This window comes from Jaculus jaculus, chromosome 1 (genome assembly GCF_020740685.1).
Source record: "Jaculus jaculus isolate mJacJac1 chromosome 1, mJacJac1.mat.Y.cur, whole genome shotgun sequence".
NCBI lineage: Eukaryota > Metazoa > Chordata > Mammalia > Rodentia > Dipodidae > Jaculus > Jaculus jaculus.
The window spans coordinates 19,977,316-20,003,660 of NC_059102.1; the positions used below are offsets into that span (position 1 = coordinate 19,977,316).

The 26,345-nt window shown below is 47.4% G+C and overlaps 1 protein-coding gene across 3 annotated transcripts in view; it reads right to left on the minus strand.

Moving 5' to 3' along the window:
- Vwa2 (von Willebrand factor A domain containing 2) overlaps positions 1 to 22,440 on the minus strand; it is a 49,974-nt gene extending 27,534 nt beyond the window's left edge. Inside the window, exons 1-5 of one of the 3 annotated variants that reach the window (XM_045144577.1) lie at positions 22,394 to 22,440; positions 21,980 to 22,069; positions 11,376 to 11,437; positions 7,003 to 7,077; positions 4,468 to 4,601 (exon numbers count right to left, since the gene is read on the minus strand). In XM_045144577.1, the coding sequence (XP_045000512.1) occupies positions 4,468 to 4,601; positions 7,003 to 7,077; positions 11,376 to 11,427 (261 nt within the window). In that variant the 5' untranslated portion in view covers positions 11,428 to 11,437; positions 21,980 to 22,069; positions 22,394 to 22,440. Of the gene's footprint in view, positions 1 to 4,467; positions 4,602 to 7,002; positions 7,078 to 11,375; positions 11,438 to 15,675; positions 15,758 to 21,979; positions 22,070 to 22,393 lie in introns of those variants that run through there. The other 2 variants (XM_045144581.1, XM_045144587.1) reach the window with 2 other exon arrangements.
- Between the last annotated feature and the right edge of the window lie 3,905 nt (positions 22,441 to 26,345).

Sequence of the window (26,345 nt, forward strand, 5' to 3'; positions counted from 1 at the left end):
CATGGCAAGATGGCCAAGGTAATGTGATAATAAAGACAAGAGATAGCTGGGTGTGGTGGCGAACGCCTTTAATCCCAGCACTCGGGAGACAGAGGTAGGATTGTGGTGAGTTGGAGGCCACCCAGAGACTACAAAGTAAATTCCTGGTCAACCTGGGCTGGAGTGAGACACTACCTCAAAAAAAACAAAAATAAATAAATAAAGGACAACAGATAAAACAATGCTATCCTTTATAGAAAGGAGAAAACAAAATCGTGTATTAATATTGCTCACATCTGCATGAAGTGATGATTCTGGCAGGGCGGGGGGGCGTGGTAAATAGGAAATGTGTAGGAGGACATCTTTTTCACTGTCCATCTTTTTATTGAACAATGTAAATGAATTACTTGGTTAAAAGGTGGATGGGTGGGTGGGTTGGAGAACTTCCCTTGAGACCAACAGCTGGGTCTATTTACTCCAGTTAAACAGGAAGGGTACAACTTCAAACCCAGGCATGCAGGAAGCAGCCCAGGTCAGGAGTTAAGGTATTTCATGTAATTGGTGGTTTGGGGACAAAATAGCTCCCTTTTATCTCCAGTTTACTTTATGCTCTCAAGCAAACCCTCCCACATTTCTCACCACACTGCAATCACAGTGCTATTAGAGCAGGAAGTGAACTTCTCAGCTTTTAAGTGTTGAGAGGAAGGTGTAAACCACCTCACCAATACAGAGCACACAGAAAGAAAAAAAAAAAAAAAAACCCTCAACTTTAAGCTACTTGAAAACCATTAGGAAGCTAAAATTAGATGTCCATCAAATCCCTTGTCCTTGGAGACAATGAAAACTACACAACACTGCAGCCTAAAATATCAAACTTGAAGCCACAAAAATCACCCCAGTGCAAAGCCTTTCTACAGAGTGCCAGATGGTCTGTAGATTCAGCCAAGATACTCATTCTCCCAAACGTGGGCCATTTACTCTCTTCTCCAGGACCTGGTGTAAAAAAGTCTCAAGCCCAAACTGAACACCCCCAGCACCCATGTTCTGCTCTCTTTATAAGGTGGAGTCACTATGCATTCTTTTTTTCACATAAAAATGATGATAAACAAGGTCCCTCATCTGGAAGTCTCCAGTATCTTACCACTCTGGGTGGCACAAGCATTTTCTGTTTTTGCCAAGATCAAACCTAAATCAGGCCTGGAATTTGATGCTGCATGCTGTATGCAGTCCAGTGAGTAGCATGTTCTGAACACTTGGTTCAAGCTTGAGGCACCATCTGCAGGCTGTGGCCCCTGCCTACTTGAAGCAGCCCATCGTGGCAAGCCTTTGAGAGCTACGTTTGGCCCTTCTAGCCTACTTCCTGGTCCGTGCCATGGGAAGAGCCATGCCACCTCCTGCTTCCACACCCTGGGACAGAAACACACGTATGTCTTCCCTAGCATAATAATACCTTTCCTTCTTTAACTTGTTTCTGACAAGTATTCTGGTCACAGTGACCCAAACCTATATATCAAGCAACACTGAGGTTAGCTCTCAAAACTCTTTATAATCTACTCGTGATGTTATTGGCCATGCAGTCTGTTGATGGGTCTTTCTTACTTCTTCCCATCTGCCCTCACAGACTGCCACACTGCTGGCTGGTCAGCTGCTACTGTGATAGCAGGCTGTGAATCTCAAGTGCCATCCCCTTTCCTAACCACAGGCTGCCTGCTCAGGAGAGGCAGAACAGTCTTGAGCTGAGAGTCTACAGCCCCAGCCGTCCATGCATAGGTCCAGCCTGAGATTGCTCAGTGACACTTAGCTGTCATTTGACTTCTCTAAGCTTGTCTCCTCATCTACATAGCATGCACTAATAACCTCTGTGTTTCTCTTCTCTTCCAACCTGCCATCCTCAGGGATCTCCAGGCTACTCACTTCAGGACACAGGATGTTAACACCAGGGTCAATAGTGTTTGATCTTCGCACCACTTCCTCCTCCAGGAATAACTTGTAGGGGAATTTATTTCCAAAGCAGGGCCCTGCCTGGAGGAAGACAGAGACCCGGCAGTCCTCTGCCCTGGCCCTTGAGGGTGGGTAGCGGGTTGGCATCATGGTCAGAACTTCTGAGCTGCTTGTGCAGGGACTGAATGATTATCTGCTAGGATGTCCACAGAAACTACCGTGTCTGCACCGCAGGGCAAAATGCTCTCACTCCTAAATGACACGCCCTGTTCCAGAAAACCTGGTCCTCCTTTCCAAGCCCCACTTCCTCCTAAATCCTAGAGGTTTTATAGGATTAAGCCAGGAATGTTAACTTAGAACACTACTTCCTTTCTCAGCCTGTATGTGACTGCTCTCTAATTCAAATAATTATGGTCTTCTAAAAGACCCTTCTAAACTTTTCCATTTTGGGGGGTAGACCACATTGTTCAAAATCCAGGCAGCATGAAAAGTTTGTATTGCTGTGTCTGCCCCTAGACTTGAAGTGAGCCCTATTCACTTAGTCCTAAGAAGGGTTGATAGGAACATAATAGATTCCCTAATAGGAACCACTACCCTTAGCATTCACCCATTGGTGTGTATGTTATCATATGCAGCCATGATACATGTGTGGAGGTCAGAGGACAACCTTGGGGGTGTTCTCACCACCTTGTTTAAGGCAGTTGTCTCTGCTTGTTCACAGCTGAGTTTGTCACGCTAGTTGGCCTGAAAGCTTCTGGAAGATTCTCCCATCTCTGGTTCCCCATAGGCATGCTGGGATGGCAGTGTCCAGCTTCACATGGGTTCTGGGGATCTGAACTCTGGTGGTAGCGTTGGTGCAGCTTGTCCATTATCTTTATCCACTGAGCCTCTCTGGCCCTTGTCCTTAGCTTCTTGCTAACCCTCCTGTTTCCTTATGCATATGTAAGTCATAAGTAAACACAGTGTAGATATCCAACCATTTCTTTTCATTTTTTCACAGAAAGCCATGGATTCTACACACCATTAGCACTAGTGTTTACCTTGGTCTGTTCTGGTGTCTTTCCATATCAGAGTACTTCCTCGCTCCCTTCCCATATACCGTTGCTCGGTGCTTCATTACGTGAACGCACCGTCATGGAGTCCCCTGTCCCCTAGCAAGAGACATTCAGATCGCCTGAACTCTTTCTTATGGTAACAAATAATAAGGAAAGCAACAACTGCACGGGGTGAGGGGCGCCTCTGTACAATCAATTCCCCTGAGTGGAACTTCTGGGTTAGAGGATCCAAGACATTGTCACTCTGATGGGATGTTCGATGGCCCTGTAGAGGTTGCATTATTTGGGACACTCAAATTCCCACTAGCAGGGCATAGGAATTCCAGTTTCTTAAGGATATGTCCATGGGAAGTGTCACCAAACTTTGGGTTTTTTGCTGAACTAGCCAATGAAATGGTCCATCAGTTGTACCGCACTGGCCGAGGGAGCTCATCTTTTCACACATCCGAGGGCCGTTTGTAGTCTGCTTTCTGGGGAACACCTGTATTCACTGCCATTGTTCTATCTCATTGCTTATAAATGCTCTTTTTAGAAACAAGAGTTACAGCTACCATACTCTGCTAGTATTTAGGACATTTGAAGCCAGGAAAGCCAAGAAATGATGCTCTGTCTGCATTCACACAGGTGGCTCTTTTCAAGTGAACAGGGAGGGCAGGAGCTGTGTCTCCTATTAATGTCTAGTCTGCTCAGTATGCATTCCCTGTCCCACTGAGCAAGGGATGGGAGTGAATTTTGCAGCTTTTAAGATCACAGAGGAAGACATCCATCACCTTATACCTACCTCAGCAGCAGAGCCCCCATAAAGCTTTAATGTTTAAAAATTTTTTTGAGAGAGAGAGAATTGGCACTCCAGGACCTCAGCCACTGCAATCGAAAACCAGATGCTTGCGCCACCAAGTGGGAAAGTGTGACCTTGAGCTTGCCTCACCTTTGTGCGTCTGGCTTACGTGGGGTCTGGAGAGTGGAACATGCATCCTTAGGCTTCTCAGGCAAACACCTTAACCGCTAAGCCATCTTTTCAGCCCGGAAAGCTGTATCTAAACATAACCTTCGACTGGGAGACCAGATTCACGCCTTCCCTCTCCAATCCAGTACTGTGATTGGCCATAAGATTGTCATGTGACCTAAGTTGGTTCAGTTGGAGCCCTTCTAGACCTTCAGCCAGATCCCCAAGGAAAGAAATCAGCTTCTGCCACTTCTGTTCCCAGAGGTGTCTAGCTTGAAGGAAAGTCCAGGAGAATTATGCTGAGTGAGGAAACCCTGCCTAGGAGGAAAGTCAGCCAAAGCAACACTGAGAGGAGGTGGGGTTGAGGATTAAATAAATGAGAGAGGTAAGTGCATGCCCAGCAGCTCTGGGAACCCACCATGCCACGACTTGTTGCTGGGTCTTGCCAGTCCCACAGCCAATCCATTCTCTTTTCTGCTTGAGAGTTTCTATCGCTTTCAAAAAAAAAGACAGCCTGACACAAAGGCAGACAGGACTTGTACTCACTCTCTCAGGGCCGATGTCCAGAGCGTCACAGACGGTGATGGCGAAGTGCTTGGACCGCTCAAAGCTGCCTTTCCCGATGCTGTGGGAGCCATCGATCAGGAACAGGACGTCCGCTGCTGCCGAGCACCACATCACTGGGGAAAGCAGGCCAGACAGTGGTGGTTGTACTACATGCTCCTGTGTCGCACACTTAGAGAACACACCTTCAGCCTCACCGAGTGAGGCCTCCAGGGCCAGCTATGGAGCCAGCCCTCCAGGGGCCACAGTCTAGTCCAGAGCGTGGTAGTCAGGCCCTACGACTCGTAAGGCTGTGTGACCAAGAGTTCAAGTAGTCCCAGTAACTGACCGTGCCCGTCCTCTTCTTCAGAGCTGCTGGAAATGCACCTGACCTACTCATTTATTTAATCCTCACAGCTGCTTTGAGACACGAGGCTATTTTTAAATTTCTTTGAAAGTCTAACTGAGATTTCATTACTATACTATACAATTCACCATTTAAAGTATATAATTCAACATTTGTAAAAAATATATATATATTTATTTATTTGAGAGAGAGAAAGAAAATGGGCATGCCACTACAAATGAACTTCAGATGCATGTGCCACTTTGTGCATCTGGCATTTTATGGGTACTGGGGAATTAAACTCAGGTGGCAGACTTTGAAAGCAAGCACCTTTAACTGCCGAGACAGCTCCCCAAGCCAAATTCAACAATTTTAGTATTTGCAAGGTGAATTCTGTAATTTTTACTACATTCAATGTTGGACTATTTTCCATCAGCTGAAGATTACTGGCCCCTCACTTCCACCCCTAACGTAAGGATTGCTATTGTTACTCCCAGTGCACAGATGGGAAGAAGGCACAAAGTAATTAAGTATAAGGACATTGTAGGGCTGGGAATGAAAGCTAGGCTGTATAACAGGGTCAGGCAGCCAGAAATGCCAAGGGTTCAGGAAAGCCCTTGAACCCCAAACTCTAGGTTCATTTCTAATTGTAATCAAAGAATTGAATTTTTAAAAGACTGATAAGGATAATTATTAAATTATTATACTTATTGAGGGAATTACAGAGCCATGTGGCCAGAGATCCCACATAAAGGGCCTAGAAAAGCTGTGGAAAGAAGAGAGAGAGAAAAAACAATTCAAGGATCTCCTGCCATGTGGGGAACTGTAAGAGATAAAGGAGCCCATATGGACAATAACGGCTAGAGGACTCTCTCAGTTGGGCCTGGGCCTAGCCAGGACCAAGCCAGGCCAGGCCCAGCCGAAGGAAAAAGTCACCCATAGCTAGAAGTTCCCAAGTAGTCAGAGAGCCTGTCCTCTTGTAAAGGTATTTATAACCTTACAGCGGTGAGCTGTCATCTGGCTCAAGTGAACCAGAGGGACAGCTGGCTGGTTAGGGATAGGGGCTGTCTCAGGCAGAGATTAGCTCTGGCACCAAGTCCCGGGGGCTGAACTTGACCAACCCCAATATTTAAATCCTGCAAAAGACTTCTCTCCCTGGATAGGGTCCTGATTGTGGAAAAAAAAACAGGTCTATGGAACTAGGCAAAAGATAAGAAGTCAGATCATTTTTGATTTCTACCAACTAGACTTTTTTGCCTTTTCTTTTCCTTTTTTTTCGTTTCTTTTTCTTTCTTTCTTTTTTTTTTTTTATATCCAGGGGTCCAGTCTCCCTAATTGTACTCCCTCTCAGTTGGGTGCTACCCTCACCTTCAAGGGAAGACCAGGGAGATCAGAGAATCATCATCAGCATCAGAGGCTTGGGTAGATGAGGAATTCATCAGAGAAGAGAGGAAGGGCCAGTGTGGTGGTTTGAATGGATATCCCCCCAATTGATTGAGGAGTTTACTAAAGCTTGTAATTTAGATCGCCAGCCACAGCTGGAGGAGGTCTCGCTGTGGCCTGATCCGAGGGTCCAGCTCTAAGGTATGGGGGCCGGATCTGGAATTTCCAGCCAAAGATATGCAAAGCGCTGGAACTCCTTGTGTTTCTTCCTTGTACTGGTGGTGGCTTTTCCCTCGGCCTGGACCTGTGAAAGCGGACCAGCTTCTTCCACCAGTGTGGAACTTCCCCTCAACCTGTAAGCTTCAATAAATCCGGTCCTCCCATAACTGTGCCTGGTTCGGAAGTTCATCCCAGCAACCTGAGGCTGTCTGTTACAGCCAGGCAGGCACATACATGTTGGTGTATCTTGAGCAGGTAGAATGATCCAGACTAGTGTGGAAGAGGAAATGAAGGTGGCTGGATAGATGGTGGGCAGGAGACAGAAGGCTTTGAGATAACAAGCTAAGAAATTCAGCAACAAAGATTCATGGGGGTAATTTTTTGTTGTTATAATAATTATATAATAATAATAATAATTTTTGTTGCTTTTAATTAGCCAACGTCACTTGACCAGGGCTGTTTGGGAAGAATGACTCTGACCAAACCATGAAAAGAAGTTGGGAGTGGGTTAGAAATTCTCAGGAGGAACATGGTTTCTCTTGGGTCCATCTCACAGCAGTTCCTCCAATGGGCAGGAAAACCAGACTCACATTTGCTGGCAACTGAGATCTTCCCAATGGTCTCCCTGTTCCCATGGACTTCCTGAAGATGAAGCGATGGGCACACTAGGAGAGAAAACACCCGAAGCAGCTGTGACCCAGCAGGACAGGGAGGAGTCTTCATCTCCGCATCATGTCACCCAGAAAACAGAAGTGTGGAGGAGTCCAACATCATCCCTCAAAAGTCACCCCAGAAGGAGGGCTGCGGGCATGGCTCAGTGATAGAGCACATGCTGAACATGTGTGGTGCCCTAGGTTCAATTCCCAGCACCACCCCTCCCCAACTCCCATACTGACAATATTCAAGGGTTGCCCGACTTGTATGAGGTATCTTTGTAGTTACATTGGACTGTTTTGAAGAATATATCTAAGTTATGCATAGATTGCCTTGGAGAATCTGTGGTTCTGAAAACTCCTATCCCGATCTAGGAATCATAACTGTGTTCCTCTTTGCATACAACTCTTCCCTGTATTGAGGCACATCCTTGGAAGTTCCCCTAACCTGCTACCAGATCTCTTAAGCAAAAACATCTCACTGCCATGTCATGAAAAAGCATAAAGGCAAATGTTCCAACAGGTGTCAAGATGCTTTAATTCAATTTTAACAGTGAAAACTTAAATGATCAAGCTCTAAATTTAAGCATAATTGGGATTCTTAAAAATTTTTATTTTTGATAGTACCATATATGTATATAATGCATTTTGATCACATTTACCCCTCCACAGTACCTTCTTATGTCCCCCATCCTTACACTAAATTGGGCATCCCTCCCTCAATGGTGGTACTGTACTCTGATTAAAAAGCCTTCTGGAAAACAATGTCAATAAGAGAATTAAGAATCATAAAAATGCTTATCCCCCTTTAGCCCTATAAGTACTGCAGCTGGAAATGGATCAGAAGGAAAATAAATTTTAGAGAGGGGAAGCAAGCCTTCAGGCCCTGCCCTTCAATGCTACCTGTGCCAGAGAATGCCTGATAAAACAGGCTACAGGCACTCGAATAAATGTCAATATATTTCCCAACCCAGTTAATGTGAACAAGGGCTAAAATGTTTGGTGGTGGAAGTTTATGGAGAAATTTTCCGATCTTTCTGATGCCCAGTAAAATCATGACAATATCAGGTGAGCCGTGAGTAGCAATTTATGAAGTGAAAACCCTGGGGCTGAGGGTGCAGCTCAGTGGGAGAAGTCTTGTCAATGACACACAAGGTAGTGGATTGGATCCCTAGCACCAAATTAATACAAAATGAAAAGCAGAACTTTAGAAGACCTGGGGAACATGCCAAGGAGGCCCAAGCATTGCTACATGATGACTTGTCCTGAGGCAATGAGGGGACATGTGGGGGACCATTTTGAAAAGGCAGCATCCATCTGGGTCATCTCAGAGTGAGTGTCTAGTGGCGGAAATGGGCAAGGAGAGGCCTGATCTGTGCCAATGTCTGTGAGCAAGCTCAGAGGAAACAAGCAGGTCAGTACAAAGAGCAGATGAAGCCCCGTGACAGGGTGGCACTGATGAGGAAGAGGCAAAGTGGGGAGGGAGCAGGAGGAAAGGAGGAACCCCACGACACACCTCGTTGGACTTTCAGGGTTCACAATTTCCAGGAAAGTGATTGCAAGGGAGATACCCAAAGAACACAGTGGTTCTTGGAGTCACGCCAAAGGCCGATGTTACTGGTTAACCCATCCGCTCAGCACTGGCTATGCTTGATCCGAGACCTGCCTTCCCCAGTTCCCTCCACTCACTAGGCCTCAGTGCACACTACACTGGTCCTGACCTTTCCCTCCACACCTTGCTTGAGCACATAGCTCCTGCCCTCCTGGAATGCTCTTCCCTAGTACCGTGTCAGCCTAGCAATTACCTCCACAGACTCGAGCTGTGGGACTGCCATCATCACTCCTGTTTGCCACCAAAGGTGGACATGACAAATCATAAAAGACAATAGACTGAATTAAAGACGAAACATCTTAACCACTTGCGTAAATGATGGAGGCTGTTGGGACAGAGGCAGGGGGCTCTTTCAAAAAAACAGAGACTGGGCTGGAGGGATGGCTTAGCGGTTAAGGCACTTGCCTGCAAAGCCAAAGGACCCAGGTTCAATTCCCTAGGACCCATGTAAGCCAGATGGATGAGATAGTACATATGCTTCTGGGATTCGTTTGCAAGGGTTAAAGGCCCTGGTATGCCCCTTTTCTCTATTTCTCTCTCTCTCTACCTCTTTCTGTGTTAAATAAAATAAATGAGTAAAATTTAAAAAAGAAAAACAGAGGCTTCCTCCTTCCCTGTCAGCAAGGGCCTGGCAATTCATGAAGGCCATAGCAACCCATCCCATAATAAGGACTGTCCTATGGACCCTTCACCTCAGCTTCCTGGAACCTCCTTGAGGCACTGAGGTGGGAACACTCCCCCTCTTCTGTCTTCAGTGTACGCAAGCACTAAAGTTCCCTGAAATCAGTCCATGACTTATTGACAAGGGGCCTCGTAGCTGAGGAGTCCTCATCAACATGTAAATGACAGAGAAACACAGCTTCTTTATAAATGCCTTAGTAGGGGCCAGCCAGCCATCTTCCAGGATAGGAGGCTGGGGACACTCCGTGACCAGTCTACTTATTAAAGATTTCAGCTGGCTGACTGCCCTTCTACATCCGGCCAAGAATCCTAGCGCTCTCTCGAGAAATCACCTTGTGCTGATGTAGCACAAACAAGGTGCTGCCTAATGTACCAATGCTGCATGTTGCTTCTAACCAAGTCAACAGCTCATCTAGACTGATAGGTGGAAGGTTCGAGAAGTTGACTTTCCCCGCCCCCTCCCCACACACATACACGCAAGGATAAGAACCAAACAACTTCACTTACAGGTTAGGGTCAAGGTTTAGGGTGAGATTTCTTTTTTCTTTATTTTTTGTAGTCAGTGAATACAGTCAAGTTGGTACCATTGTTAGCCTCCTCCCTGTCCTCCCCCCTCCACAGGGACCCTCCTTGTCGGGGTATATGGGTCGTGCATTGTAGGGTGAGATCTCTTATTGTCTCCCTAGAGGAGCCCACAGTGTGAGGCCAGCCCAGGAGCAGTAGGAGGATCAGAAGTTCAAGGCCATCCTCAGCAACATAAGGAGTTGAAGGGCCAGATTAGGCTAAAGACTGGGCCACCCCAAGCGTTAAAAAGATGGGTAGGAGTTTATTAGGGTGAATTAGGCAGAGTGGGCATCGGGATTTAGAGCCTCTTAGAAGAGGGGAGAACAAGAGTGCCAGGCAGGTCTGCAAGACCACCCAAGGGACTCACTGCAGAGGGGACAGGATGAGATACAGCCTCGTAAGAGCAATGGGAAGTCACTTTGCTTTAGGTTGGGGTGGGTGAGGGTCCAGTCAGGATCAGGTTTACACTGTGAAACGGACCGAAGCATACCAGCAAGGAGGCTGCTGTGGAAGTCCAAGCACACTGACAGGCTTAGGCTAAGGGAAGCCATGATGGAGTGGAGGCCCAGATGGATTTGAGGGACCCTTTGCACATGTGCATATTGTGTGTGTACATGTGTGTAGTATGTATGAAGGGTGTGTGGGTGGGTGTGCGTGCGTGTGCAGACATGTGCCTGTGCTGACAGAGGCCAGGGGAAACATTGGGTGTCACACCCTGCAACTGCTTATCCATGAATTTCCTTCAGAGTCTCCCACTGATTCTGGATCTTCCATTTTTGTGAGCCCCAGTGAGTCTCCAGCCTCGGCTCCACACTGAATTAGGGTTACACATGAGCATGGCTATGCCCAGATGCTTACGTGGATGCTGGGGAATCGCACTCAATTTAATCCCAGCACTCAGGAGGCAGAGATAGGAGGATTGCCATGAGTTTGAGGCCACCCTGAAAATACAGAGTGAATTCCAGGTCAGCCTGGACTAGAGTGAAATCCTACCTCAAGCCCTGGTCTCAAGCCCTCATTCTTTTTTTTTAAAAAATTATTTTCATTTATTTATTTGAGAGAGAGATAGTCAGACAGAGGGAGGGAGACAGAGCGAGTGAATGGGTGCACCAGGGCATCCGACCACTGCAAACGAACTCCAGACATGTGTGCCATCTTGTGCATCTGGCTTACGTTGGTCCTGGGGAATCAAATCTAGGTCCTTTGGCTTTTGCAGGCAAATGCCTTAGCCACTAAGCCATCTCGCCAGCCCAAACCCTCATGCTTATACATGAAGAGCTTTTATCCACTGACCCATTTCTCCAGTCCCTTGAGAGACCTTTTCAGCAGTGTATCCCCCTAACCTTTTGACAAGCTTGTATCAAGAAATCTTTTTAAAAGTTAAGACCAATGGGATTTGAAATAAACCAAACCCTCAATATTTATGCTACTGGGGAGAAAAAAAAAGTCTTACCTCTGGAAAATAGGAAAATGCAGAGGGCTTCGAGCCACAGGAAAGAAGGCATGTTGTTATAACTGCAGGACAAAGAAAAGCAAGCAAGCATCAGCCATGAGTTCTGTGAGTGGCCCCAGCACACCATTCAAGATAGAACTATACCGTTTTTCCCAGGCCATGAACAGAGCCCCTTACCATAACTACAATGGCCTAGAAAGACACAAATTCCTTAAAATCCACGAAGGCTTTCCTCCAAAGACTATGACGTTAAATCACCACCTAACACTTTCTCCAAGGTTATCACTGACACCCCATCCCATCCCATCCACCGCAGATCTTCCAAACTCTGAGAAGGTGTGCTACCCAGGTAAGAGCTCCTGGCCCTAGCCTTCAGGGCTCTGAGTGGCCACACGACCTTGATCAAAGTGAACCCCCACCTCTTCAGGGCCTCTACTTCCTCATGAGGAGTCAGAAGCCAAGAAGGCAAAGCCTGGGGGTTCAATGTCCTCATGTACAGAATCCTCCAGAAAGTCACAAAAAATAAAGGGTACATTTTGTTTTTTATAATAAACAGTAAGCTCATTGGGCCTTTTACCAGTTTGGCAGGGCGGGGGGGGGGGAAATGGTGGTGGTGGTAAGAAAGCAGAAAGTGAATTTTCTTTGTTTGTTTATTTTTTTGAGGTAGGTTCTCGCTCTACCCAGCTCGAACTCACAGAGATTTTCCTATCTCTGCCTCTTGAATGCTAGGATTAAAGGCACCGCCATGCCAGGGTGTGGCGGGGAGGGGGAGATAATGGGCACAAACGAACTCCAGACACAAGTACCACTTGGTGCATCTGGCTTTGTGTGGGTACTGGGGAATCAAGCTCAGGTTGCTGGGCTTTACAAGCAGCGACTTAACAAGCAAGCCATCTCTCCAGCCTAGAAATGCTTTTTTTTGGGGGGGGGGGTGAGGTAGGGTTTCACTGTAGTCCAAGGTGACCTGGAATTCACTCTGCATTCTTAGGGTGGCCTCAAACTCATGGTGAGCCTCCTACCTCTGACCCCTGAGTGCTGGGATTAAGAACAGACCAAGGGGTGATAGTCTTGATTCCCTAAGGGCACACACACCTGAGGGATTCTTCTCATTTTAGCCAAGAAATATACCATTGCCATTTCAATCCCAGACATGATGCCCAGTTCAGACTGTCATGTGATTTAATTACTACAAACATGCCAGAGAACAAACAGAAAGGAGCCAGACAGAATGAAGTTTAGATAACTCCCAGTGTAAGTTATAAAAACATCCTAACAGTAACTTCTAGAAATTGTAGATTTTGCCCTCTGGGATCCAGTATATTCAAGTCTATTCTGTTATTCCTCTGCATTCAATATCAAAAAAAGAAAAAAAAAGTTGAAAAGAGAAAGACAATAACTTTTTTCCCATCAAATAAATAATGCTGACGCTTCTTTGGGAGCTAATTCCAAGGAGAAATCTGTTAATTGAAAATAATAATAAGTAATAAGCAAAAAGGAACCCCACCAATGTTAAAGATTCTATAATTCTAATTTGACTGGAGGCCTGCTCCATGGGAGGGAATACATCCCTGATACTGAAACCTACAACAGGGGTAGTGATAAGCCCTAGGGGTGTAACATCTGCTGCTGTCTGGCTAAATGTATATGTTATACTTATCAAACTGCCCAGTAAGCACTTCTCTTAATGTTCATACCCATACATTAATGCTACTCTCACTTTTGGTTAGAGAACCTTCTCTTTTCAGATGGCGGTGACCTTGGGATGACTCAAAAGGCATCATAGTGCTGGGAAGAAGTGACAGGAGTGCTCAGCACTGCAATATCTCTGTCACACCTTCCAAGGCTCAGGATCCATTGCGGAAGAGGTGGCAGAAAGAATGTAAGAGCCAAAGGAAGGGCAGGACTCCTTACAACGTGCTCCTCCAGACGCAAAATGGCCTGAACATCCATGACCTCACAGTGCCTGACACTACCTACACAGGATCATCATAATAGGAAGAAAAGATCATGACATCAAAATAAAAGAGAGGCTGACTGAGAGGGAGAGGGGATATGATGGAGAGTGGAGTTTCAAAAGGAAAAGTGAGGGGAGGGAGAGAATTACCATGGGATATTGTTTACAATTATGAAAGTGGTCAATTAAAAAAATAATAAAAAGATTCTACAAAGCCAAATGATGGAACGTCATGATTAGGAAGTTAAAATGTTGCAGAACAGAGCCAAATTTTCTTGAGCTATTTTTAGTCCCTTAAAAGCCTTTCACTGCCCATTCCTGTGTCTGAGTGACCTAACATCTTTGTGACTATCCGACCCTTCAAGCGTGTTCATCGCAAACCACTCGCTTCCCCCATCCACAGGTAAGAACGTCATCAGAGAGCACCTGAGATCTGTAACTGAGCTGCGCCCCGCTTTGCTGAAACCCGCCTACATAATGTTCCTATCAGCGTATTTGAAAAGTATCTTAATTAATGACTCTCTTTGTTCTGTAACTATAAAAATTTCATGAAACTGCCACCACATTGGAAATGAAATGTGGGGTAATCTGGATCTGTGTTCTTGGGTCATATTTGGCTCTCTACAATGAATTTTTGCTTTTCTTTTTCGAGGTAGGGTCTCACTCTAGCCCAGGCTGACCAGGAATTCACTGTGTCATCTCAGGGGACCTCAAACTCATGGTGATCCACCTACCTCTGCCTCCCAAGTGCTGGGATTAAAAGGTGTGTGCCACCATACCTGGCTCAAACTCTCCTCGGTAAGAGCTGTATTTTTTCCATCAACAAATCCCTGGGGTAACACTTCAGCCCAAACACCGGAATCTCAAGATCCCTTAAGCCCTTAAATAAGTGCCTATGTCTTAGAAAATAGACAAAGCAGGCGTGCCAAGTTAACATTTCTATGTTGTGGCCCCATCTGGCTCAATGGTGGTGCGGGGAAGGGGTGTGATTTCTCACACGCATGGCAGAAACTGTCCGGTGGTATCCAGCAGCTCACAGAGTGCCTTCAACCAATATGAATTCTCTCGCATATCCTACAGCTTCTGCCATGCTGCAGACACTGCACAGAACTGGACTTGTCATTCAGGAAGTGGGTACAGAAGACCATTGCCTGCAAATTAAAATTACTCAGGACATGTTGTTGCTTTTGACTTGAAAAAAAAGAGTTGAAAATGGCCCTAGTATTTATCAAGGTGCCTTGCTTAGAATGGCAGTAGATGTGTGTGTGTGTGTGTGTGTGTGTGTGTGTGGGTATGCGTGCGTGCGCGCAGGAAGGGGGGAGGCTATTTTCAAGGTACACTGCTGACCTTTGGGCCTTGTTGGTCTCCCTAGGTAGCACACAGAGATGAGAAGGTCACAGTATGTTGGGAACGAGATGAAAGATTCAACAGGATGAACTACCCAGCCCCCACAGGCAGAAGACATCTCTAAGGTTTCAAAGGAGAGAGGACTTGGGCAGTCACACACAGGGCATCAAATCCCTCTGCTGCCCTCCAATCATGCAGCCAGGGCAGCTCTGGGGAGTGCCAGCACCTCTCAAACTCCATGCACATCAAGAGGGCACAATTATAAATCACTACCTGACAGGTAGCGTGATTTCCTTATCCAGACGTGGGTCACTCCTGCCCCGTGGTGGCAGAGGACCACTGTGGATGCAGAGACCCTGATGCCCAGTGACGCTGAGGGAGGTGGAATGAGGGTGGACCCCATCCTGCACTGATATGCTCTGGTTTTAAAAAGCCACTTGAGGGCTGAAGAGATTTCTCATTGGTTAAGGCACTTGCTTGCAAAGCCTAAGGACCCAGGTTAGATTCCCATAACCTGGGATCCACATAAGCCAGATACACAATGTGGCACATGTGTCTGGAGTTTGTGTGCAGTGGCTGGAGGGCCTGATGCATCCATTCACTCTGTCTGTCTGCCTCTTTCTCTCTGACTCTTAAATAAATAAATAATATATATATATATATATATATATATATATATATATATATATATATATATATTTTTAAAGCCATTTGATGCTCCTGTGTCATGACCCTGGAGGGTCAAACCCTACCCTGCTCCACACCCATCACTTTAGATTTCAAACCATGTCTGAAACAAACTAAATGAGATGTGTCTAGCACTTGGGGATGTTCATGCTAGGTCTTCCTGTTTGAAATGACTGAGAGACTTGAGTCTTCACCTGAATTAGGTGAAAAACAGATGCCCAGTGTTGCTAGAGTCAGGGCATCAGGAGCCCCCAGGCATCATCAAGGGGACCCAGGTGGCTGGTAAAGATGTTGACCTGCCAAATGGCTCACCTGCTTCCTGCCGGCTTCCAGCTCCCAGGCAATGTCAGAAAGGCCGATTTAAGACTTTGCTTTCTCTCGGCATGTATTTGCTTTTATGTCTCACACCAGTTTCAGGATAAGCCCCCAATCCACTGGGAGACCAGGAAGGGGTGGGCAAGGCAGTGGGCTGAAAGGCAATCTATGGCAAAGGGACAGGGCTTCCCAATGCTGCCCAGTCCTTAGCTTCAAGGTGATTCTCCAGGGTTCCAGCTTCTGTGTTGGTTTTTTTTTTTTTTTTTTTTTTTTTTTTTTTTTTTTTGAGGTAGGGTTGCACTCTGGTCCAGGCTGACCTGGAATTCACCAGGTAGCCGCAGGGTGGCCTCGAACCCACGGCAATCCTTCTACCTCTGTCTCCAGAGTGCTGGGATGAAAGGCGTGTGCCACCACACCCGGCTCAGCTTCTGGTTTTGAGCAAAGGCAAACCTGAGACTCAGGTCTGGGGGTGACTCACAAAGCAATGGTTCCAGCAGCCACATCCCTAGCTTGCTGTGGGGATGGAACAGAAGTGGAAACAGGAAGTTCCAGCTGCCCAGTGACATCCAGCGAACATAAACCCTTCCTTCTACATGCCAAGATGGATCTAACCAGTTCACCTCATTCCCTCATGTGCCGCTGCTTGCCCAGCTGGCTGTGTTGGGTTCGTTTTTCAGTCTTCTAAAGTTCTGCTCATTAAAACAAAATGTATGTTGGCACTCTGTAAGTGGATGCAGCACGGAAACCGTTCCACTTGGTGCTGGCTCCGCAATGCCAGCTGCACCTCTCGGTCCTGATCCAACAATATAACCCGTATGGTCGCACAGCCCTGTGATCCTTGACAGGCAGGGGGTAAACATTTGAGACTAGGGACTGTGTCATAGTCTTTGCGGGAACCCCAGCGACCTGCATTGCCTGGTACAAACAAAGCAAGATGCATGCTTGCTGGGTAAACAAAAGAACGCCATCCAGGTGCATCTTTCAGTGAACACATTTATTCTTTTTTAAACCAAGGTAAAAGGAATGAATGCTGTCACAATCCTGGGGTACAGTAATTCATACTCCACAAAGTGCCAGCAGCACTCTGACTCTTCTCACCCAGTTATCTCAAAGAGCCCGTTGATTCTCCTCTGGTCACACGTCAAGGAATTTCTCGTAAGAGCAACTGATCAACCCACTGCCTTACGTCCATGTGGAAAACCTGCTTTATCTGTTGTACGGAAATGTGATCTAGCTATATTGCCCAGACTAGCCTTGAACTTCCTTGGGCTGGAACAATCCTCCAGCCTCCGCCATCTGATGTGCCTGGAAAAGCATTTTTCTACATGGATGGACTCCACAGTCAAAATCAACATCTCCTGTCATCTAGTAAGCTTGTATCGCGGGCCTGCCCCAAGCTCGACGCTCCGCTGTCGTCTCATCTAACGCTTGCTGCTAACCTGAGTCCTCTCACTACACGTGAGAATAGTGGCTCAGGGAAGTCGAACGTTTGCTCCAAGTTACACAGCCAACCGGTGCGCTCGATTCCATCCTGGCCCCTGGTGATCTGTTCAGTCTGTCACCTTCTGGATTCTTGGAGAAAACTCTAGGCAAATATTGAACAAGGGAAAGACTTAGGGGCAAGAGGCGAGAAAAGAACACTGCCAGAAGTCCAGGCTCCAGAAAATCAAAACAAAACAAACAACAAACTAGGAACCATATGGGCAGTAAAAGAGGAACAAAGTGTAATTAGCATTGGCCACCCTGCATCCCGCCCCTTGGCAGTTTTTCCCAGCTCATACCTGCCATCACCACCCAGGCAGGAGCGCTTAATGAGACTTCCAGCACTTGGCATTCGTGTTGAGAATGGTCTGCGGGCAGGGGCAAGTATTGACCCTGCTCCTACTTTCCGTGACAAAACGCCAGCTCAGGGCCTCCTCTCCTGTGTTCTATTGCTTATGCTAATCCCACAAGTCATTCCCAGCTGCTCATTGGTACACTCAGAAGCTCCCCCACCCCTGAGCTTCTCAAGCTGGGTCCCTGCTTAACCCAGCACAGGTAATAGGAAGGCGAAGCCAGTTGCAAGATATACAAACACATTCCACTGTGTGTGAGCCAGGAATTACACTCCCCATGATGCAGCACGAAAAACAGACCACCCCAAGAGTTCCTCTCAAGAAGAACGAATCTGGGATGGCTGAAGGCAGTTTTGCAAGACGGTTCCTATTTTCTCCCTTTCTATTTCTATCATCAGAAAGCATGGAGTGAAATGGAAACTGCTTCCAACTCTTTGAAAACTACAACTGCATCCCCAAATGGCAGATTAGCCCATGTAGCCTTCTCCTAATCTGTAGGATGGAAACCTGAGAGCCCTTCACAAGAACAGCCAATGCCTGAACCAGAAGATTGAAATCAGAGGTGAAAGCTTCCAGCCAGGCCAGGAAGTCCTAACTGTCTTTTTCAGTAACAATCATCTTCCTTGTCCTTTTGGTAAAATCTGGCTCAGGTCCAAAGAATCATGAGAAGTGGACAGCACTTTTACAGTTTAATATGTCAGGGCAAGTTCTTTCTTTCTTAATTGTTGTTGCTACATTGCATAGGCTGGTCATGAACTCCTGGGGCTGAGGCTCCTCCTGCTTCAACCTCCCAAGTAACTGGGACTACAGGGATGTGTTTCCACACCCAGCTACTGACTGGGGAAAACTCATGCTCTCCCTTAAAAAGTCTTTAAATTTTTAGAACCTGTGTCAGTCAATTTCCATTTGCAGGGACAAAATACCTGACAAAAATCAATTTAAGGATGCTGGAGAGACGGATCAGTGGTTAAGGCACTAGCCTGCAAAGCCTAATGACTAGGGCTTGATTCCCCAGCACCCAGGTAGAGCCAGATGCACAATGTAGTGCATGCATCTGGAGTTCCTTTGCAGTGACTAGAGGCCCTGGCAAGCCCATTCTGTCTCTGTCTCTCTCTCTCTGCTTGCAAATAAATAGATAAAAATGTTTTTACAATATCAATTTAAGAGAAGAAAGGTTTATCTCAGTTCCAGGTTACAGATCATCATGGCAGGGAAGACATGGTGGCAGGAGATGGTCATGTTCAGAGAGGAAGCTGATCAGAGGCGGGAAAGCTGCTCTCAGTCAGCTATCTCTTTATGCAGTCCAGGACCCCAATCCACAGAATGGTGCAGCCCGCTGTTAAGGTGGGTCTTCTCACCTCAATTAACCTAATCAAGTTAATCTCTCACAGCCAGCCCAGAGGCTAACCTAATCTAGATAATCCCTCATCTGGGATCCTATGATCCTATGTCGTCTCAAGTTAACAAACAATATACATCATTACAGGCCACAGTAGTGTCCCAGCCAAAAGTTGGGATTAAGGGGGGGGATAAACAACATGTCATTGTGGGTTCCCTAGAAGGTTGGAAATGCATCACAGGAGCTCTTGCTCTCTCTGAACTTGCTTGACACTCATTCAGAACAGATGCCATGCTGATTTGGCTGACTCTGAATATGCCTTACGTGGCTCAACACCCAGATTCACTGTCCAACGAGCGTAGAGGCTCTGGGGAGAGCTGAGGTGGAGGACACAACACACAGGATATAAGTCCAGAGGTCAGATTGCAGCCCCCAGCTCTGCTTCAAGCAGCCGGAGGACTCTGCAAGCAACAACCTCCCACCCTTGAGTCCTTCATCCGCAGAATGGGGAGACTCTTGTGTTGTACCACAAAGATGATGTGAGAAAGTTCCGAGTGATGTGCAGGGGTAGATGTCCTAAATGATGTTACAAGATCCTTAATGCTTCATTCACGGATTTCCTTTCACATCACTCAGTCCTGCAGGGTAGATGTTAAAATATTCTTTTTCATAGATGAGGAAAAAATCTTGGAGAAGTTGGGGCACAAGCCATGGAGCTAACATGTGACATGACTGGGGCTCAGTCCCAGTCTTCTCAGCCATGATAGTAAGTGTGCAATATTCCAATGGAGTAGAAAGAGTATCAATTAGCCAATAAGGGAGCTGAGCATGATCGTTTAGGTAACTCCCTTCCTTCCCTTCAGCCTCTCAGCTTCCATTTCCCTAAAGCTATTCACATATTTGCCTGGGAAGTTGTTGCCAGGATGCCATGGAACCCAGGGCAAAAGCCCCCTGAGCAAAGGTATCGCCTCCTAACTCAAGATCAGAGGAACCCGGCTCAGGAGCAGAGCAAGCTGGAAGAGCACTAGGGGTAGTAACCACAGTCGGGGAGTCAGGAATACAGCTACGGTGGAAGAGTGAAAGGCAGCAGGAGAGAGCTATGCCAAAGATGGAAGGCAGCCGGCTGGGCATGGCGGCGCTCGCCTTTAACCCCAGCGCTCAGGAGGCAGAGGTAGGAGAATCACGAGTGTCGCTGTGAGTTCGAGGCCACCCTGAGACTACATAGCGAATTCCAGGTCAGCCTGGGCTAGAATGAGACTCTGTTTCAAAAACAACAAGAAAAAAAGGCGAAAAGGCAAAATATAAGGAAAGAGTTCAAATATATTCAGCTGTCCCAGAAAGCTGGGTTGTGGATGCTAAAACAGGAAGGATACAGACGCGTTGTGCAGTCTTCAGCAGGGCCCACCAATGCCCTTATAGATGCTGGAGGGGTGGGGGCTAAAATAGACTGACTGAATTAAGTTAAAATTAGCAATTATATTCCAGCACCCCCCCCAAACATTTGTTTTTAATTTACTGTGGTAAGGAATGTGAAAGTTTGAGGGCCAGTGTTCTAAAGCCTCATGGTCCCTCCCACTGACGTGCCATTTATCCAGTGGAAATTATTAAGCATCATCCCTGAGCCCAGGTGTTGGAGCTGTGGTGAAAATGCTTTCCCCCAGAAAGAGGCACACACAAGTAGGGGCATAATCAACAGAAGGCGTTGCACCAGGAGCTTTTCCCCAACATCATCATTGGCAATTAATTAGTGACTGTCTGACTATAGGAAGCTCCGTGGAAGGGTTGAGTAGTGGCTGGGAGAATGGCTCAGCAGGTAGGAGCACTTGCCATGCAGGCAGTAAGGCCGAGACTGTGAATCCAACCCCCAGCAACCATGTAAAAACCTGGGCCTGGCCAGTCTGGCTGAGAAGTGGCAGCTCCTGGCTCAGTGGCAAACTCTGAGACTCCATCCATCTCCAGGAAACCAGGATACAGAAGAGGTGGCCTGGCTTTCTCCCATGGCCCTGTCACGCCTGCTGAGGGCAGGTACATCTGTACACACACCCCACCACACACACTACACACACACAGCCAGTAGACACTTCAATACATATGTATTACTAACCGAGAGAAGGTTACGTAATGTATGATCCCAACTACTGGAAAAGTTGGAAAGATCAGAGATTGTCAGGAGAGAGGAGAGGGAATGAAGGAGCGACAAGCAGAGGGTAGAGGACTGCTCTGTATGATCTGTATGATGGGGGACACTGGTCACTATGCACTCGCCCAAATTCACGGGCTGCCAAACAGCAAGAGTGACCCCTGAACTCACTGTGGAGCCTGGGCAATCTGTGTAAGTGCAAGCTCTTCTCGTAACACATGTGCCATTAGGTGTGTGTGGGGTGGGGTAATAATGGGGGTGGTTAGGTATATGGGGAATCTTGGCAGCTCTGCTCAATTCTGCTGGGAGACAAAAACTCCAAAACTTGGGTCTCAAGTTTTCTTATCCATGCAAATAGGCTGAGTCCTTACAAAGCCTTCTGAGGGGGGAAGGGGATTGACTCTAAACTCTGGATGGTTGACTCAAGCCAGATTTTATCAGAAATATTTCATTGATGGGTTTTCAGTCACACTCACACGGGGATGATGAAGAAAGGAGTCTCCCTCTCCCCGTGGGATCTGCCTGGGAGTCGAGTCTGGGAAGGTGCTGTACCCCAGGAAGCACCCTGAGCTGCACTACAATGAACGATGCAGACCTAACGCCGGCGAGGCTGTGCACCCCATTAGTCACAAGAGGGTGGCTTCAGGCTGCAGCATTTACCAGTCTAGCTCATGCCTTTGCCTACTGCGGTGGTAACTCTGGGAGTTTCCTTCTCTGGCCTGTCGGTTCGCTCTCACAATAAACAGACATTTCTGAATCGTCAACTCGGAAGCAAAAGGGACCTTGAATCTATAAAACCCTTAGGTTTGTTAGAGGGTTTGTTCAATTAACACAGCATCATACAAGTTCTAAATGCTCAATCTCTGAGGCATCAAACACAGACATGGTGTCCCACGGAGAGGTGCGGCAGAACCCATCCATTCGGAGGTCAAAAGCAGCAAGTGCTTCATTCCCCCCCCCCTTCTCTTCAGTCTGCTTGGCACTCACATTTTAAAATCAAGTTTCCAGGGTACAGTGCAGAGATCCTTCCACTTCCGGCCTCCGCAGCTGAGCCCAGGGCCGGGCCAGGTGTGTGTGCTGCGGGGAACAAGGGAGGGAGCCAAGGTTCTCGCGCACATCATGGAGGGTAAATTTCTTGAACTTTCATAGGGCCCAAGGGCAAAGCTCTCAGCGCAGTGAACCCCTCCCGGGTTCTCCTTTGCAGCTATTTCTCTAGGGACACGGGAATGCCTGGTTTGGAAAACCGCCTCTACCAGGGGAAAGGAAGAGCGAGTCCCCCAAAGCCGTTCTGGATCCAAACGGCAAGTCTTTCCGCGGCCGCCCGGGAAGAGGCCCCGCGACGGCGCCAGGTAGCTCGGGTTTCCCGCGCCCTGCCGCCCTCCACCCGCAGCCAGCCCTTACCTGCGCGCCCCGGGGCGCGGGACGCGGGGAGGGACGCGCAGCGTGCGGGGCGCTCTCCTGCCTGCCGGGGCGGCGCTCAGGTGGGCGCGGAGTAGGCCGAACAAAGCCCGCGCGGCAGGTAGCACGAGCCCGCCGGCCGCCTACCCTGCCCGGACCGTCCCGGACGCGCTGCGCGGGGGCCCGGGGTTGCCGAGAGCGCCTCCCGCGTGCCTGTCCGGCGGGGTGCGCGGGCGGGTGTGCGGGTGCGGCTCGGGCCGATAGCCCCCCCTCCGGGGCTGCCGCCACGTGGGACACCTGTGGGTCTCTCCCCGAAGAGGCGGGGACAGCTGAGTGCCCCGGAGGCCGCTGTGGTAGGCCTCGCCCCTCGCGTTAATCGGGATGGGCAAATGAACCAGTACTTCTGTGCCAGGCGCCCGCAGCGCACCTGGGAGCGGTGCACGTGCGGAAAAATAGCTGCAAGGAGAAAATACTGACTCTGGCATCATTTGTTTGCCATGGCAATTGCCTTTTGTTAACCTGCCTGCTAGTTACTACAGCTGAGTGATGAAGATAACTAGACCTTGTGGCCAGCATCCTCTCCCAAGCCTGCCTAGAAAGTGCCTGGTTTTGTTGCTTATTTGGTTTAATTCAAATGCCACGGGGGGTGGGGACAGAATTTCTGGCACGATGCTTTTTGCAAATAGGCTCCCAATGAATGATGGTCATCATTGCATATCATTTTTATACTTCATCAGAAACTTTGTGTATTGCAAAAATAGAAAATAACAGTAAGCAAGTTGAAAAGCCAGTGATATTCCACCGCAGACTGAGATAATCAGACTATTTTTCCACTGTCACTCTCCCCAACAGAACTTTAGTTCATTCCATATATGCAGTGCACTATTTGGGTTGTGACAAATGAATGGACCTAACCAACCTGCTATTGTTGAACACTATTTTCAATTTTAACAATTGGGAAATTCTGTGCTGCCACCAAATTAGCCTTAAAACTACAAACTTCCAAGCTACTGGGCCTATGCAATTTCAAGGGATCTTTTTATTATTTTATTTGAGAGCGACAAAGAGAATGGGCGTGCCAGGGTCTTCCCCCACTGCAAACAAACTCCAGATGCAAGCGCCACTTGGTGCAAATCTGTTAAGCAAATAGTAATTGTATCTTTACATCTCCTTTACAAAAAGCTCACAACTGCATTGCAATCTGTAATTCTCAGTTGGTTCCCAACCCTCTGGACATTGATGGTCTTAGGAGAAATTGGCTCCTGGTGACTTTAATGTAATACTACTCACTGAAGGAGGGGAAAACAGTTCAGTTTTCACTGAACTAGTCCACCCAACAGCACCTACTGAGCCCCAAGTAAAACCCACCACTCCAGAGCAGCTCAAGCAGGAAACCAGCCCTTCACCAGCGAGGAGGGCCAAGAGCTTGTGAGGTGCAGACACAGGACAGGGATGGTCTCTGCCTCAGGACAGTTAAGAACCACTGCGGAGAAGTGCAGGACACGTGGCATTTTGTTTTGGTGACATTAAAAAATGAGAACTGGTGAACTGCACAGTATCAACATTATATTGAGTCTTTGAAAGCTGACTGCTATACATTTTTGAGTCCATCCTAACTAAGTGAAGGGCTTGCCCTGGGTCTTGGATGTCACCTCTTCCCTCTTACCCTGCCTCTCATTCTAGTTGTTCAACATTTCCCTTTTCCTTTTGTTTTTTTTTTAAATGTTTTTTTTTTTATTTTTATTTACTTGAGAGCGACAAAGAGGCAGAGAGAGAGGGAGAGAGGGAGGGAGGGAGAGAAAGAGAGAGAGAATGGGCACGCCAGGGCTTCCAACCACTGCAAACGAACTCCAGAGCGTGTGCCCTCTTGTGCATCTGGCTAACGTGGGTCCTGGGGAGTCAAGCCTCCAACCGGGGTCCTTAGGCTTCACAGGCAAGAGCTTAACCGCTTAGCCATCTCTCCAGCCCTCCTTTTGTTTCTTAATGGCACTTAACATGGAAAAACCACTTTGATCCTGCACAATCCTAACTTTTTTTTTTGGTTTTTCAAGGTAAGTCTCACTTTAGCCCAGGCTGACCTGAAATTCACTAAGGAGTCTCAGGGTAGCCTCAAACTCATGACAATCCTCCTACCTCTGCCTCCCGAGTGCTGGGAATAAAGGCATGCGCCACCATGCCTGGCCCAATCCTAACTTTTTAAACCTAACTGGGGGCATTTCACATTTCAGGATTGGTAAGTGAACAGGCGGGGGTTAGTGTTGCCTAGACTGCAGGCTCTGCAGGCCCAGCACCTCTCTACCCCTCACACACTTCATCTATCAATACTGGTAGAAATACCAGTTGCTACAAACTGCTCTCATCAAAGCAAACACACTCTGCCCCAGATGCCTTTCAGGATAAGCTTATCAGCAGGTGTGCCTGGGGCAGAGCAGGCAGAAGGCCCAGGCTCTGGAAAGAGGAGGGTCATTAATAGAGGCTTCTTGTCACACAGACGCTAATAAGCAGGAGCTGCTTGATAGTTTACATGATAGGACCCCTTTCTGAGAATTTAAAAAGTAGTGAGTGCTCAAAAAACAAAAAATAGTGCTGTTTGCTGTCAACAGAAGATGCCAGGTACAATGATTCCTAACTCTGTAGAAGCTCAACTCAGATTCCCTGTGTCTTAGTTCTGAGTGACTACAACGTACATGGAAAGAACAGAGGAAAAGGGTGCCCGACAGACCCAGACCTGCAAAGGTGTGGACCCACTGATCCTACGGAGCAGTCACGAACAGGAGTCAAGGTTGAGCAGTGAAGAGGGACAGAAAGTCTATTAAATGGCAAAGCAAAACCACCACCCCAGAAGAAACAAAAATGCCTGATTCTGCAGTACCTCCCAGGCAGCAAGCAGTAAATCAAGCCTTAAGGAGCAGAAATGCTGCCCCCCATCCCCCCCCCCCCCGCCATAGGTCTTTGGAGAAGCAATCATTGTTCTTTAGGTAAACACTTACATCCCAACTCAAATGGTGAGAACTGTGCAGTTACACTGGACTTGCCTTTGGGGAGTGTAATTTCTACTCAAATCATGGCCTTTCTAGGAAGGCAAAGGTTTGGGTAAGTCACTCAACCAGCTTTGAAACTTTCAAATGCTGCTGTGTCTACATCACACTGACATGTCCCCACTGCCCCTCTCTGCTCCAAACCACCTGGATCTTGAACTTGTGTTGGGTTCTCATGCATATGCAAGCCTAAGTACCACTGAGACTGAGGAGAACCCGTGCACCCTGCAGGAGGTGAATGCATGTTAACAAGTCCATCACTCCTGGGCAGGCTCACATCACAGAGGTAGGCACCTTCTCATTGCATTGTTAAGCAACATGAAGTCTTAAAACTGGCATCAATTCAGGGTCTCAGGGCTAAGAGCAAGCACAGGGAAATCAACTTAGCTAGCCAGCTAAAACCCTGCATGGAACCAGTTTTAGTTTGTGTCAAAGTTACTGCTCCCCTGGGAAAGATGACTCTAGGGTCAAAATAGTAGCTGGAATGACATTAGGACGATTCTGAGAAACTTAACACTTGCCAGGGAGCAGAGCCTCTACTCAGCTCACCTGTGGGAAGGCATCTCTTGGGCTCCACCTGCCCAAGCCAGGCAGTTGGGTTGGTGATAGTAAGCCTGCCTGAAACGTCCCCTCCCATGAGAGTGATCCAGAGTTCAAAGACAGATTCCCTGACCAGAAGCCAAAAGCAATACCACTCAAACAACGTCAAAAGATGATGACCTCAGAGTGAACCACACAACAGTAAGTAACACAGGAGCAAAGAAACAAAACATTTATTAGGCAGAAGAGGAAGAAGAGGACAAGGAGCATTTTATCAGGAACCATTTGAAATGTACAGAAATTAAAAAAGCTTGTATTTCCAGTAGTAACAAGGAGCATGTATTCTTCAACACTTTTAGGAAAAGTCATCAGGCTAG